The sequence below is a fragment of the Rhinopithecus bieti genome, unplaced genomic scaffold (assembly GCF_001698545.2).
Source record: "Rhinopithecus bieti isolate Rb0 unplaced genomic scaffold, ASM169854v2 scaffold_15087, whole genome shotgun sequence".
NCBI classification, from domain to species: Eukaryota; Metazoa; Chordata; class Mammalia; order Primates; family Cercopithecidae; genus Rhinopithecus; species Rhinopithecus bieti.
The window spans coordinates 1,265,294-1,281,023 of NW_016808547.1; the positions used below are offsets into that span (position 1 = coordinate 1,265,294).

Consider the following 15,730-nt stretch of genomic DNA (forward strand, 5'->3'; position numbering starts at 1 on the left):
AAAAAAAAAAAAAAAAAAAAAAAAAAAACCATTACAAAATAATAGGTTACTGATCAGGTAGAGGTCCTGACTTCGAAAGCCAAAGGTAGAAACAAAAATAGGATGTTTTACAAAGATATAAATGTTTAATTCCAAGGTAAGGCCACAGCTCACAGCTGTCAGCTTTTTGTGTTTTAGTACATTTAAGAGGGAAAATGTGGTACCAAAAATTCAGTATAGTTCCAACAGCTTAATTACATAGACATAACTTTGAAAAGTAATGCATTGTCCTTGTAGACAATGAAGGATATAAGTAGAGGAAGCTGAGTTCTTCAGAATTTGTTTGTCAACAAAGGGCCATTGTTTGTCACTTTCAAATACTATTTATTCTCCAGAGCTGTTTTTTTCAGCCCTAGACTGTCACCACAAATTCAATAATCTTAATGTAATCTTTGTTTTAATATAGTGCTCAGAGAGTTCCACATCTGATTCAAAAATAGCTTGAGGCATGACTAAGGTTGTTAATTTCTTTTAAAGCTACATTTATGAGAGCGGGACCAGGGAAAACATGCACGTGCTTGGCGCGTTACTGCGTGTCAAGGCCCATGGCCTGCTCCATGGCTCGAGTGTCCTCTGCGGGCGGTTTGGGCAGATCCAACATGGTGGAAGAAGCATCCCTGGGATTCCCAGTAACCAACATCCAGTGGTTCCTTGGTTTTTCAACTCTGTGTGAATCCAGGTATGTGTGAGCTACAACCTCAGCCTCCTTTCCAAAATAGGTGCTGTAGTAAGAGAGAATCAATTGTGGTTTGAAACTGAATAACAACTCTCAATAAGCTGTTATTAATAATTTAATCTCAAAAGTACCTTAAGAAGTGGATTGCTGGATAAAGCGCTAGGGAATCTCTAAAATAGGATATGTTTGCAGAGAGGTTGCACCCTATTTGGGCAAGGATTAGGCCGTTGGATCCCATTAGAAGTAAAATCTTCTTGTAGGGGAAGAACTTGTATAAAAGAAGGGGCTCTAATATAATTTTTCACACCATCGAAGTTCTATGTGGCGGTATTTCATCAGCAAAGGACATTTTTTGTATGTGCAGCCATATACTGTCAATTGAGCTTCTTTGCTTATATTCATGGCCCCCAGCCCCAATCACAGCATTTTGTTGTACCCTGAAATACAATACCTTAAGAAAAGATGCCGGTGGGCTGCGAGTCCCCGATTTGTGTGACAGTGATTGATGAGAATTTTAGCATTTGCCTTAACAAATAAAGAAAATGTGTTATTAGCATTCTAAATTTTTTTTTTTTTTTTTGCTTTTGCTTTTAGGGAAGCAAAAAATTTGCTTCCCTAAAAGCAAAATTTGAAATTACACTATACATTATTCAATTATATAAATTATATATATTCACAGGAAAAAATTACATATATTCACAGTCATGTGCCACTTTATGACATTTCAGTTAGCAAAGGACCACCTATGCGACCACATGTACGATCATAAGACCTTATTTTTACTGTACCTTTTCTGTGTTTAGATGCACAAATACTTACCATTGTGTTACAGTTACCTACAGTATTCAGTATAGTAACATGGGGTACAGGTTTGTAGCCTAGGAACACAAAGCTATCCCATGTAGCTTTGGTGTATAGTAGGCTATGCCATCTAGGTTTCCGTAAGTATATTTACGATGTGTAAATCAAAGAAAATTATTGAGGTGAGTCTCAATTATTTTAAGAGGTTTATTTGCCAAGGTCAAGGACATGCCCACCAAAAAGAACACAGAACAACAGGAAAATTGGTGGTCCATGCTTTTCCCAAAGAGGGTCTGGGGAACCTCAATATTTAAAATGAAAAGAGCGGATACTGGGGGGAAGAGGAAGAAAGGAAAAAACAACAACAGCAACAAAAAGAAGGATAAATAAAAGAGGCAAGCAGTTGCGTTCTTTTGAGTTTTCGGTCAGTGTTCTCCAAATACACATTTTACATGTGAGAGGGGGGTAGAGAAATAGTTACTTATGTATTCCTCTTGGGCTCAGTGAATCTGCATTTTTACATAAGATGAAATAAACACGGGGCAGAGGGAGCATTCACACATGCCTTTGTCTCAGGTGAGCAGAAGGATGCCTTTTAATTCTGTCCTTTGTCCCATATTGTGAAGAGAAGCTATTGCTTTACATTGTCAGGGTAACATTCCACATAACTGTTTTAAGGTAAAGATCTGGGGGCCCATGAGGGATTTCCTAGGGGGCAAATTGTGAGGGATGTACGTAGCTTTAAAATATATGTATATATGTATATATATTATATATATGTGTATATATATATTGTGTGTGTGTGTATATATATTTAGCTATCCTATTTAAGAGCAAAATGGGAGGCAGGTTTGTGTGACCCCATTCCCAGCTTGACTTTTGCTTTGACGTAGTGAGTTTAGGTCCCAAGATTGATTTTCCCTTCACAATGTCCACACAATGACAAAATCACTGTCAGGGTGACCACGATTGCCTAATGATGCATTTCTCAGAACTTATTCCCATCATTGAGTGACACATGACTGTACATATATTTATACAGACACAGAAAAATGTAGATGCCAAACCATAATGGATGGATGAAATACATTATTGTAGGTATCTGTATGATGAAATCATCACTCAGAGTTATACTGGAGAAGATCTTTGCCACACAAGATATGGTCAATGGTGTTATTCAATGGAAAAAAAGAAGTATCTTCATGATGTCCTATCTTGTAAAAAGAAATGATAAGCAATGGCTTTCTCTGGAAGTGGAACTACTGGTAATTTTCATATTATTTTTGTGCTTTCCTGACTTTTCATAAGTGAACATATGTTTATAATCAGGAAAAATATATATTATTTCAAAATCCTGACTCATGTACGCTAAAAGCTGTGTAAGAAAGAAAAAGCAGCCCTGCCATCCAGGGGTTGGCCTGGCACTCACAAGTAGGCCTTAGTGTTCTCCTGGGAACAGAATCAACTTCACAGAATGTCCACATCAGACAAGGCCACTCTGTGATCATGAGGGGTCAAAACAAAAACAAGAGCACTCTATAATCATATCCGAACACACATAAAACACAAACATTGGCTAAGCCACTAAATACCAAATACCGGCCTCTCCCAGCTAATATAAGCGACTGACTGCTGCTTCTATGCTAATGACAGCTTTGTCCTCACTCTAGTCTGGCCCTCCCTAGAGATAAGATTTATTGAGATAAATAATCATAGAATTACCCCGACTTCCTTACAGCATCCAGTCCAGAGCAAAGCCTTACTTCTTGGGATTCTCTCTAACACCATCCAACCAAAGCCCAAATTCTATAAGCATCCTAACACCCTCTTACATGCTTCCCCAGGGTGTGTGTTCTCCCTCACTGCAATAAGTAATCTACCTAACCTGTTAAAACACAGTTGTTCCTGGCAGTCTTTCTAGCCAGAGGTCCTTGACATGTGCAAAGTAGCTCAGACAGGTTTGGGTTTCCCATTTGCAGATGTGTAACCATATCTCAGTGAGGCTTGGGGAGACTTTCCTCAAGTCATAAGGTGAATCAATAATGGAGAAAAGAACTCCTGGTGCCTGGAACACTGACTGCTCCCTTAACCTCTAAAAAAACCTGGCAGCAATAACAATATAACAACAGTCATGACAACAAGAAACACTTGTGGGTGCCTTCTATGAGCCAGGCACTTTTCGAATTAACACTCTAAATGTACTAACCATTTAGTCTTCACAAAACCTCACAAGGTAGGTACTATTAACACCACAAATTTAGATAGGGAAACTGAAGCACTGACAGTTTAAATTGTGGAACCAGAAGGTAATTCTCAGAAGAGCAAAGCTTAGCAAAGGACAGCTAAAGAGAAAAATTTGTAAAGCTTGTTTCATTGTAGATAATATATATGTCCTCCATGCTTGGAGAAAGAACCTTGTGAAGTCAGGGTCCACCTGGCAGAGGTGAGGGACAGGCATGCTGCGTCAGGTGGACTCAGTGGCCTGCAACCGCGGCCACTTCCTGGTCAGTAGCAAGCAAACCCTGGCCATGCTTGCTACTAATTCCATACTCAACGCAGTGGCTGCCAACACATCTTCATTCTGTTTGCTGGATGCCTCATGAGCAGGAAAGCCTCTGGCCCTTGAAATACGGAGGCCTACTCTGTGCCCACAAGACCCCCTGACCTTCTCATCAGGACCATGCTTCAGGTTCCAGTCCCATGGGTCCCAGCATCCAGAGAAAATGTCGCACAGTGACAATGAGAATGATGCTGTCCTGCAGGACCACTGAATTGACTGTGTGGCTACCCTGCTGTCTCCTTGGCTTCTCTAAACTCTTCCTTTTTTTTTTTTTTTTTTTTTTGAGACAAAGTCTCACTGTTGATCAGAGTGGAGTCCAGTGGCACAATCAGGGCTCACAGCACCCTCAACCTCCCAGGTTCAGGTAATCCTCCCACCTCAGCCTCTCAAGTAGCTGGGACTACAGGCGCTCACCACTATACCTGGCTAATATTTATTTATTTATTCATTTATTCATTTATTTTAAGACAGAGTCTCACTCTGTCACCCAGGCTACAATACAATGGTGCAATCTTGTCTCACTGCAACCTCCGCCTCCTGGGTTCAATAGATTCTCATGCCTTAGCCACCTGAGTAACTTTGATTACAGGTGTGTGCCACCACACCTGACTGATTTTTGTATTTTTTGTAGAGACAGGGGTTTCGCCATGTTGCCCAGGCTGGTCTTGAACTCCCGGCCTCAAGAGATCCGCCTGCCTTAGCCTCCCAAAGTGCTGGGATTGCAGGCGTGATCCACCACACCTGGCCTCAAACTCCTTAAAAATTAGGACTTAGCAGAGGCCTTAGTGAAAACAGTGCAAAGGAAGAAGTGTCACAACCCTTACGGTCGCACATCAGTGGTTCTTAACCTGATATCAGGGACAGGGCCTGAGCTTTTTAGCTCCTGAGGTGATTCTCATGTGCAGCCAGAGCTGAGAAACTCTAACGCAGGATGCTGCCATGGGGTAAATTAGTGCCTTCCAAACTTGTGTAATAAATGGAAAAGGGAGAGAAAGTCATAAGGCATTTGATCTGTAAGTCTGTGTGTTATGGATGGAAAATAAAAAAGAAAGAAAAGAGAGAGAAAGTCATAAGGCATTTGAGGTATTTGAGCTATAAGTCTGTTTATAGACAGGAATAAATTGCATTCATTTCATAGCATAGGCACCCATGTCTTCCCGATGCTACACTCACCAGGACGGGGAAGCCTTCATATTCCAGGCGTAACTGGGGGTCAGGGAAGGCAGCCTGCCAGCAGTTCATATGGGAGACCTCATTTGTTAGGTACACTTCCTGGAGCCAAGACCTCTTAGACGATTTCAGGAGGGTCCTGTGGTCACTTGATAAATACAACTGAAAATGACAGCAAGCGGATGCACTACGTCAGAGCTCTGTGAAAAGCTGGGGAATAAAGAAGCAATTGACTGGCTGGATGGCAAGCACATTCAAAGCAATTCTCAAAAACTGTGTTCTTACTGATTGTATGAGAAAGCACAATTTTCCTCTACCTTAGGTATGCCATCTGGCATGCTGAGACCAAGACACATACATACACACACTCACATCTCCAACTACTTCTCCTTCCTCTGAATACCAAACTCAATCTTCCTCTCTCCTTCCTACTCCCTGTCCCCTGTTCCCCTTCAGGATATAGGAACTGGATCAATGGGGTTTTTTGTTTTGTTTTGTTTCATTTTTGTTTTGAGACAGGGTCTCATTCTGTTGCCCAGGCGGGAGCACAGTGGCAATCATGGTTCACTGCAGCCTCCAACTCCTGGGCTCAAGCAATCCTCCCACCTCAGCCTCCCGAGTAGCTGGGACTGCAGGTGCACATCGCCATGCCAAGCTAATTTCTTTTATTTTTTGTAGAGATAGGATCCCACTGTTTCCCAAGCTGGTCCTGAACTCCTGGTCTCAAGCAATCCTCCTACCTTGGCCTCCCAAAGTGCTCGGTTTATAGGTGTGAACGACCATGCCCAGCCATGGACTAATATTTTATTTAATATAAATGATGTTGCATTAAACTCATCACATGAAATGAATTATTCTTCAAATCAATATCCTCACAGCTGATATTGATTTGTGAGCCTCCAAGGTGACCCACACCCCTCTGGAATCGATGTCCATGCTGAAAATTTATGTTGGCTATCTGGCTGCCTGTAACCTTGCCAAGAAACTACCCTCATCCTGCTGAAAAGTCCAAAATGTTAGTTCTTTGCTAGTTCTTCACTGGTTAAGCCCCACTCTGAATGTGGCAGTAGTTTCTGCATATTTTGACGGGTTTCCAATAAGCACCTTTCCCATGCAAGGCTGTGCTGTGAGGCACTGTGGGCAAGGCAGAGGTGAGTTACTGTCCTCATGAGGTTCTCCATCTAGCAGAAGAGGCGATTGAGCACAGAAATGGGAAGCACCTGCATGCACCTTTCTGGTTAGGGAGGTCCAGCAGATTTGCAATGAGCTGGAGGAGGCAGAGGTAGGAGTATAGTACTTTCCTGGGGGATCAAAAGAGGCTCTGAGGAGGAAGCTGGAAAGCCAGAGGGGGTGAGCACAGAGAGGGTGAGGATGTATTATAGAGGGCCTCAGATGCCACAGCAAACAGCCAGAATTTCATTCAAAGGGCAATGGGGAGCCACTGCTGACTCCAGTGAGGATGGGCGGTGACCACACCTGTGCTTGTAAAAGATCAACCTGAAAAATGAAAAATAATAATAATAAATTTTAAAAATTTAAATTTAAATTAAAAAAAAAAGGTCACCCTGGCAGCACCCTGTCTAGTATGGTCTGAAGTCAGGATAGACTAAAAGGGCAAAACAGTGGGACCTGGGCTGCTGAGGGGCTGCACTGGGCATTAAGAAACAGGCCAAAGTGCAGTATGAAGGGAGAACAGTGCCTAGGAATGGAGGAAGAGACCTGGTAATCAGCTGGATGTGGGTGGGGAAGGGAGATGAGCCTAAAGTAGATTCGCCATTGGCCCTGGATGATGGTGCCTTTCAGAGCAACAAGAAAACCAGAACTTAAAAAGGCAAATAAGGTCAGGCACAGTGGCTCATGCCTGTAATCTCAGCATTTTGGGAGGCTGAGGCAGGAGGATCACTTGAGGTCAGGAGTTCAAGACAGTCTGGCCAACATGGTGACACCCTGTCCCTACTAAAAATAGAAAACTTAGCCAGGTGTGGTGCGCGCCTATAATCCCAGCTACGCAGGAAGCTGAGGCATGAGAATGGCTTGAACCCTGGAGGCAGATGCTGCAGTGAGCCGAGATTGCACCACTGCACTCCAGCCTAGGCGACAGAGTGAGACTCCGACTTAAAAAAAAAAAGAAAAAAAAAAGGCAAATAATATCTGTCCAAATCACAAACTCCTTTGTTCACCTAAAGTAACGCAATAATAAAATCAGGAACTAACCCAGAAGGGCCACTCTTTCACCAATGCTTCTATGAATGCCCAGAAGGGCTTGCTAATTCAAAGACAAGAAACCAAAATTTGAGGTATAAGAATTGGAGAAGAGAGAAAATTGTCATCATCTGAAAATTAAATAACTGTCTGCCTAGAAAACATAAAAGAATCAACTGAAAAAACTATAGAATTAATACGAGTAAGTTATTTCATCAAAGGTGAATATAAAATCAATAGCCTTCTTATATTTTATAAGAGAAATTATCCTTTATTCTATCAAATGTTCTATCCTTACTCTATCAAAAGGACCTCTCTACAATAGCATCTGAAAATACAAGGTACCAAGGAGACCCCTTAACAAAATCGTTGTCAAATCCATGTAAAGGAAAACACAAAACCTTACTTGGGTGATAGAAAATTTTGCTGAGAGAATAAATGGAGAGATATCCCAGAAGAATAAATATGACAAAGTTACTATGTGAATTTACAAAGTTACTATGTTAATATGTGAATTTACTTCATTTTACAATGCCAATCAAAATATAATACCAAGTAATCTTTTCCCCACAGGGGCAGAGGGACTTGGAAAAAATAACCATTACATTTAACTGAGAAACCAATTCCTAACATAATTCAGACAAAGAAGTGTAATGAGAGGCAACTAGCCCTATGAGCTGTCAAGGTCACAGGGCTATGAGCCCTATCATAAAGCTCTAATAATTAAGACACTATAGTCCTAGAATAAAAATAGACAAGTGGGCTGGGTGCAGTGGCTCACGCCTGTAATCCCAGCACTTTGGGAGGTGGAGGCAGGAGGATCACTTGAACTCAGGAGTTCAAGACCATGGCCAATAATATCTGTTATTGCAGAGATGGTGAAACTCCGTCTCTAAAATAAATAAATAAATAAATCATGTATTTTGAAAACTTAGCCAGGTATAATGGTGTGCACCTGTGGTCCCAGCTACTCGGGAGGCTGAGGCAGGAGAATTGCTTGAGCCTGGGAGGTGGAAGCTGCAGTGAACCATATTCGTGACACTGCACTCCAGCCTAAGTGAGAGAGTGAGACCCTGTCTCAAAAAAAAAAAAAAAAAAAAAAAGAAAAGAAATAGATAACTAGAGTTTAATGGATCCAAATAGAAAGCTCAGAAGGAGAGGGTAGTATATACAGTAATTTAATATATGCTAAGGGAAATGTCATGCATCTGTAGAGAAAGGAATAATCATTCAAGAGATAATAGAAATAACTGATCAGTCATCTGGGACAAAATGAGATATTCACATAAAACCCTTTATCAAAATAAATCCCAAGTTGATTAAATAATAAATGTAAGCAAAAGTCAAATTGCAAACATCTAGAAGCTAATTCAAGTTTTCTTTTAACAGATCTCTAAAGCAGTCTTTAAAACTTAAAAGCAATGGAAGGAATTACAAAGAAAAACACTGATACATTTTACTCAAAAATATAATATTAGAACAACTATAACTTAAAAGCCAAGCAGCAAATGGAAATCTTAGCAACACATATGACAAAATTTAGTAATCAATGGTATATAAACCCAAATCAACACAAAGGCAAAAAATGAATGATCTGCAGGAGAGAGGAGAGGGAGGGAGAAAGAAAAAAGAAGCAAGAGAGAAAGGAGATAAGGGAAAGAGAACAAACTTAAAATATAGGAGAAATTACAAGTAGTACAACATTTACATATCATTTTTCCTTTTCATTTTGTTTGCTTGTCAAATTAGCAAAGTTTTAAATTATGATATTTAATACAATCAGTGAAGCAGTAGATGATCATTCTTATTGTTGCTGAGAGTGCAAATTGGTACAGCCCATTACAAAAAGAACTCTTTATATGTATCAATACTTTTAAACGTGTTCATATTCTTTGACTCAGTAATTCTTTGCCCAAAAATCTATCCTAAACGTAGAATTCCTAACTTGAAGTTTGAGAGGGGAAGTTTTAAGCGTTTATACACAAATGCACACTGGAATTTTACATATAAGAGAGAAATATTGGACCAAACCCAACTGCCCAAAAGTAGAAGAAAGGCTAGGTAAATTATGATACTGCCACACAATTATATATTATGCTCTCATTAAATGCTTTTGTCACTCTAAAAAGCTTTAAAAATGTTATTTTAGAAAGAATAACCTATCTGTATATTTATCTAAGTTTTAAAAAATACATAGGAAAATAAAAATAAGCCAAAATGTTAATGGTGATAATCTCTGGTTAAGAAATAGTAATTTACTCCCTTTTTTCAATAAGTCAATACTTATCAGGCTGCAACTTACCATCTGTGGGGTGTCAAAGTTTAGTTGGTAGCATTGCTGCTGCTGCTGCTGCTGCTGCTGCTGCTGCTGCTGCTGCTGCTGCTTCTTCTTCTTCTTCTTCTTCTTCTTCTTCTTCTTCTTCTTCTTCTTCTTCTTCTTCTTCTTCTTCTTCTTCTTCTTGACACAGGGTCTCCTCCTCCTCCTCCTTCTTCTTCTTCTTCCTCTTCCTCCTGTTCCCCTTCCTCCTCTTCCTCTTCCTTTCTTCCTCTTCCTTCTCCTCTTCTTCCTCCTCTTCCTCCTCCTCTTCCTCCTTATCTTCCTCCTCCTCCTCCTCCTCCTTCTTCTTCTTGTTTTGACACAGGGTCTCTTTTAGTCACCCAGGCTGGAGTACAGTGGTGCAAACTCTACAGTTTCTACCTTCTGGCTTAAGCAATCCTCCCACCTCAGCCTCATGAGTATCTGGGACTACAGGCACTCACCAGCATACCTGGCCAATGTTTTTAAAATTTTTTGTTGAGAGGAGGTCTCACTATGTTGCCAAGGCTGGTCTACAATTCCTGGCCTCAAGTGATCCTCTTGCCTTGGTCTCCCAAAGTGCTGAGATTACAAGCATGAGCCACTGAACCCAGCAGGCAGCATTGTGTTTTCTTAGTGGTATCAAAAATAATAATATTAATAACGCTACATCATATAGTAAATGAATTTTTAATTCCATAAAAAATGTGATATAGTACTAGCTCTGCTACTTGCTAACTGAGTGACTTGAGTCAGAAATCACTTAACCTCTTAGTGCCTCAGTTTTTCCATCAGCAAATTAAAGGTAAAATAGTCCCTACCTCAAAGGCACGTTTGGAGAATTAGGAGAGTTAAAATATGTGAAGCATGTACAACACTGCCTGGCATGTAGTAAGGTAGACTAATACTCACCATCTTATAGATGAGAAACAGGCTCAAAAGGCATTAAATAACCTACCCCAATTCCCATCCCATAGGTATGCATCTGAAGTTCAAACCCAAATCTATCTGGTTCTATTAAACTTCCTAATCCCCAAGGCTCCCTGATTTATGCAAATTTAAGCAAATCAAATTGTCCTTACTCCCATACTAGGCAAAAGTCTGATCATCAAAAGTGCAAATAAAAAAGTTGGCAGATAATATGCCTTGCTAGCATTGGCAACATTTGACAGGTATCAGATGGCTATTAATGAATTCAATCATTTAATTTACAGGTGGAAGTGATATAAACTTTTGCTTTTTGCCAGCTGCATTGTGAAATGGTTTTCCCCCCTTCCATGTTAGCTTTTAATGGTGTAGTTTTTGTAATTTGGGAAGTTAAAAGGAAAGACTGGCTTGGCCCGAAACTGCCTGTGAAAAGCTGCAAGCTGAAACCATAGTGAAGTCAGGGATGGAGCCCATGTCTCTAGAGTTCTCTGTCCACTTCAGTAGATAGTTATGATCCCATTTTGGGGCAACAGAAAGGACTGATCCAAAGTAGATATGCAAAGTGATAACTCACCATTTTGTTGTCAAATCCTCCTGTTATCCCCAGGCAAAAGTCCTGCCCATATCTAAGGACTTGACCAGTGGCATCTCTGTGTACACTGTCCATGGACAATAAGTATAATGTAAATGTAAACTCTCTGTATTAGAATCATTCTATGACTCTATGTTTATGCATGCAATTTTGTTTATAATCAGTTTTTTTGATAATTTATATTCACATACTGTAACTGAATTAAATAATTAAATAAATGGTGTTTTCTTTTGGTCTTAAAAACCAGCTAGCACCCTACTCCCTACCCTGCACCATAGCTAGAACACAAAGCATCCCCACTTTGTGAGCCTCTGGTTAGAGAAAACTAAGCACGTCTTGCTAATGTATACTAAGGAATTCTGGTCAAGTGCTTTGACATCTTCAGAGAGAACCAAGGTAACACACTTGTAGACATTTAATACAGTTTCCTCTTAATCCTTCAGGAAGCAGAGGTTGTGATCCATTTTTAGTTGTCTTAACATATGTATTCAAAAGAAATCTAAATTAGAACTTGAAGAACTGTCTATACATTCTTTTTTTCCCCCAGGCTGGTGTTTGGTGGTGCAATCTTGGCTCACTGCAACCTCTACCTCCCAGGTTCAAGTGATTCTCATGCTTCACTGACACAAGTAGCTGGAATTACAGGAGCCTGCCACCATGCCCAGCTCATTTTTGTATTTTTCATAGAGATGGGGTTTCGACATGTTGGCCAGGCTGGTCTTGAACTCTTGACCTCAAGTGATCTGCCCACCTTGACTTCCCAAAGTGTTGGGATTATAGGCAGGAGCCACTGCACCTGGTCCGGGTCTATATATTCTTGCAATGCTTACATTGCTGTTATATGAATTAGTAATAGTTTTTCATTGTGATCATATATCTATTTCTTCCCTAAGGATTTAATTGTTCATTTTCAAAATCTCTTCAAATACATTTTTAATGGACAGTTAACTTTAGAAGAGCAAATCCCATCTAGTGCCGCCTTGTATTAAACTATACATTTTTATTGTAAAAAATAACATAGCCATAATAAGAACAATGAAAACACTCAGATGAGCTAAAAGAGTTCCAAAACGTTATAGGGAAAAGCCACTTCGCTTCCAGGCAGAATATGAATTTAATTCCCTGGATCCAATACTCATGATTTAAGCATTTTGAATTGAACACAATTATCCTGCTGTCTAAGATAAAAAGGGATTGTAAAGTTCCCTTGACAATAACTCTCAAGGTAAGCAAAGCAAGATGAAAATCATGGAGAATGTTCACAAAACCTTTCCCTCCACTCAGCGGCTCCAATACCCAGGAATCTTTAAGCTGCAAGTGAAACATATTTATGATGAAAATGAACTGCAAATTAAAGTCTCTTTACCTCAAAATGATAAAAGTGTTTCTGCCAATTGGGGTCTTGGCTTGAACTGCGCTCAGGCCACAGGGTACCTCTAATTCATCTCTCAGATGGGACTGAATTTCATCTGGAGTCATACACAGGCTCAGGTCCCCACCCAGAAACACATCAGCTTCTGTGTCAGGATCATCAGGATTCACAAGCATCACCTTGTCACCGTAATGAATATAACCATCTTCAGTCATGGAAAGTTGCATCTACAATTTTAATAGTAGCTTATTACATAAACCATGCAATTCCTCAACAGTCACGGCCAAGGCAATTTGCTTCCTTCTCAGACTAGTACCCATTTCATTCAGGATTTCACTTGAACCCTTAGTTCCTTCTTCCTTTCCCTTTGCCTTTGCCAAGGCAAAGCTCCCAGTAATCCCAAATGAAGCCAAATGAAGCTGGTGAAAATCACATGGATTTCCTCATTATTCTAGAAATTCAACATTGAAAAAGTTGTCGATTACTAACTAAAGGGCATTTTACTTATGTATATGTTAACTCATTTATTTCTTCATTTGTAAAATGTAGGTAAACATGATTTAGGGCAGACTTCCTTTATGTTTCTAAGATCTTAGAAGAATTTAAACATTGTAAAATTTGTTTTAAAACTGTTATTTTCCAAATGGTAACTCAGTTATGAAATTTTTTTCTTTACATATACTCACACAGAATTTGAAAACAATGTTTGAATTTAAAGTTACCGGTCTCAAAAGATTCTGTTTTAGTCTTCTACGTCTCTGTATGAGAAGTTTCCCCTTGTCTCTCTTCTCTAAGAAGTCTTTCATAAGCTCCTAAAGAGAAAATCAACAACAGTAGCCCTGAATAATACAGATGTTAGTATTAACAACTTTGAGGTCAGAAGCTCTTCCAAGTTGAAAACTCAAAATTTGAGTACAAAAAAAAGTAATGTGAGCATAATGGGAATGATGGAACATTTTTAGCATTACTTTAATATTTTACTACATTATAGAATGTTTAGAAAAATGAGAAAGGCAAAACAAAGAAAAAGAAACATCACCAGTAATTACTCCAGCCAGATACCATCTTGAGTGACATTTGGAGGCTATGTCTCCCCTGCTGAAGTTTCCCTTAACTGTATGATGACTGACACTAGAAAGTCCACCACTCCCCAACCTGACCCATACACGAATGGCTCAGAGCCTTGTTAAGACCACCTTGGGGGAATATAAGGCAGTGAGTACAATGTCAGTCAAAGGAACACTCAGGGTCATTTAAGAGGGCAAGTGTGGCAGGGTTGGAGTGGGGAGGGATATTATTTCTACCTAGAGCCTGTGTTCTCACCTGGCCCACAGCCTGAGGCTGTCAGACTCTAAGGAATAAGGGGGACTTAGTGGGACTCTAGGCTAAGCGGGAGACACAGGCCAGGGGCTTAAGAGTCAAGGTGCCCGACTTTGGGAGGCCAAGGGACCCGCAGAAAGAAAAGTCAGGGTGCTCGGAGTAGAGGTCAGTGAGACCTGGATTTGTTGGGCAGGTGAGATTCCTAGGGAGTTTAGAGATTGGGTGAGGGGGAGGGGGCGGAGGGGCGAGGATTTTAGAGGTATTCACTGTATGCTGGGTGAGAGAGGAGGCTTGAGGCGCTCAAAGCAGGGCACTGAACTTAGAGGAGGGTCTGAGAGTTCCTGAGCTGCGGGTCCGCGCCCGGCCACACCCTGCGTACCTCCTCCAGGTAGACGTCCTCGTTCCAGTTGCCTATCCGGACTCCCGGACCATACAAGTTCTGCGCCATCGCGCCTTGCTGTTCAGCAAGTGGGCCTCCCTCCGCTACCAGGTGTTAGCGTGGCCCGTCGCCATGACGACCCGGCCCGAGAAGATTGGTCAAGGTCCGGGACCCTACTGGCCAATAAGTGACAGCGCGCAGCCTCGCCCCGGGGCGGGAGAGGGGACGTCTGGGTCAGCTGCTGTCTGTGGCCCTCCAGCCCGCCCCACTTCCACCTCTTAGATTTCCTTAACTGCAGGGCAGAGGGAAAAGCCTGGCTGACAAAGTGCTTCGAGAGAGAAATTTAAAACTTTCTTTCTTTTTATTAGAATCTACCGAAAAGTGCTATCGAGTACTCCTTGCTTGTCGAGGCAGCAAAGAAGAGCTTTTAAATGGAAACACAGCTTGCTTGCAGCCTATTGTTTGTAATCAGCAGCAGCAGCAGCAGCAGCAGCAATTTCGCCCTAATAAAACAATACGTGTTCAATGTAGACTTTTGGAAACCAAAATCGCATAGAAAGGAGGGAGAATTAAAATTTTCAGGGCCTTAAAAGTAAAAAATATACCACGTTAGTATATTTCTGTTGATAGGTTTCTGAGGTTGTCCATATTTTTGCGGACTTGACAGCATTCTCCCTCCCTCCCTGGGTCTCAAAATGAAAGCACGAGCCTGTGATTTGCATGAACTCTTAAGAAAACCAGACTCTGCTGTAGCCAGCATTATTAAAACGAAATATTATTTTATGGGGAGGGGAGGGATACCAGTTACCGTAGGACTACCCGAGGCTTGATGCTGATTGAATGCATTCAGTAATTTACCTGTATTTAGTGTCCAGTAAGACATGACTGAAATGGAAGACAGGAGCCTTCGCTCCCTTCAGCAAACCCAGTCTAAAAAAAAAAAAAAAGGATAATTCATGAAAACTAATTACTTCAGGAAGACTGTGAAAAGTGCAATTAAAGATGCGCTGACAGGCTGGCGTGGTGGTTCAAGCCTATAATATAGCACTTTGGGAAGCCGAGGCAGGAGAATCACTTGAGCCCAGGAGTTCTAGACCAGCCGGGGCAACATAGTGAGACCCTATCTCCAATAAATATATATATACTGATGAAGGGCCATGGAGTTGAAGGATCCTTTCTGCCTTGAGGAACTGTGAGAATGGGAATTGGATGGCCTTTGAGTGGTGGGAGGGGGGCTGTTTTGGAGCTGAACTGGGAAGGATTTGAACTGGCAGGCTGAAGTGTAGAATAAAAATAGGTGCATTCCCCATACTGGTGAATCCACCAGCTCTGTCAATACATCACCACATTCGAGGATACTTCTGAAGGATACATAGGACAAAGCAGTTAAATCAGG

General features: G+C 41.0%; 1 protein-coding gene across 2 annotated transcripts; it reads right to left on the reverse strand.

Annotated features, from left to right (window-relative positions):
* Positions 1-23: 23 nt before the first annotated feature.
* On the reverse strand, positions 24-14,484 carry CFAP161 (cilia and flagella associated protein 161). 2 transcript variants are annotated; one of them, XM_017886875.1, is made up of 7 exons: positions 14,335-14,484; positions 13,358-13,447; positions 12,630-12,862; positions 11,246-11,330; positions 5,250-5,408; positions 1,167-1,240; positions 24-761 (listed from the first exon to the last, which is right to left on the reverse strand). In XM_017886875.1, the coding sequence occupies exons 1-7, from the start codon at positions 14,401-14,403 to the stop codon at positions 566-568; spliced, it is 906 nt and encodes a 301-aa protein (XP_017742364.1). In that variant the 5' UTR covers positions 14,404-14,484; the 3' UTR covers positions 24-565. The 2 variants fall into 2 exon arrangements, with proteins under 2 accessions (XP_017742364.1, XP_017742365.1); XM_017886876.1 differs by having other exon boundaries at positions 143-761; positions 12,630-12,814; positions 14,335-14,461.
* Between the last annotated feature and the right edge of the window lie 1,246 nt (positions 14,485-15,730).

What these genes read in the sequence shown, in the direction of transcription:
- CFAP161 (XM_017886875.1), bottom strand. Translation starts at nt 14,403, where the DNA reads ATGGCGCAGAACTTGTATGGTCCGGGAGTCCGGATAGGCAACTGGAAC. An exon ending in AACAGAATCTTTTGAGACCG is followed by an intron (nt 12,863 to 13,357) that starts GTAACTTTAAAT and finishes TTAAAATTGTAG; the next exon opens with ATGCAACTTTCCATGACTGA. An exon ending in AACACTTTTATCATTTTGAG is followed by an intron (nt 11,331 to 12,629) that starts GTAAAGAGACTT and finishes GTCCATGGACAG; the next exon opens with TGTACACAGAGATGCCACTG.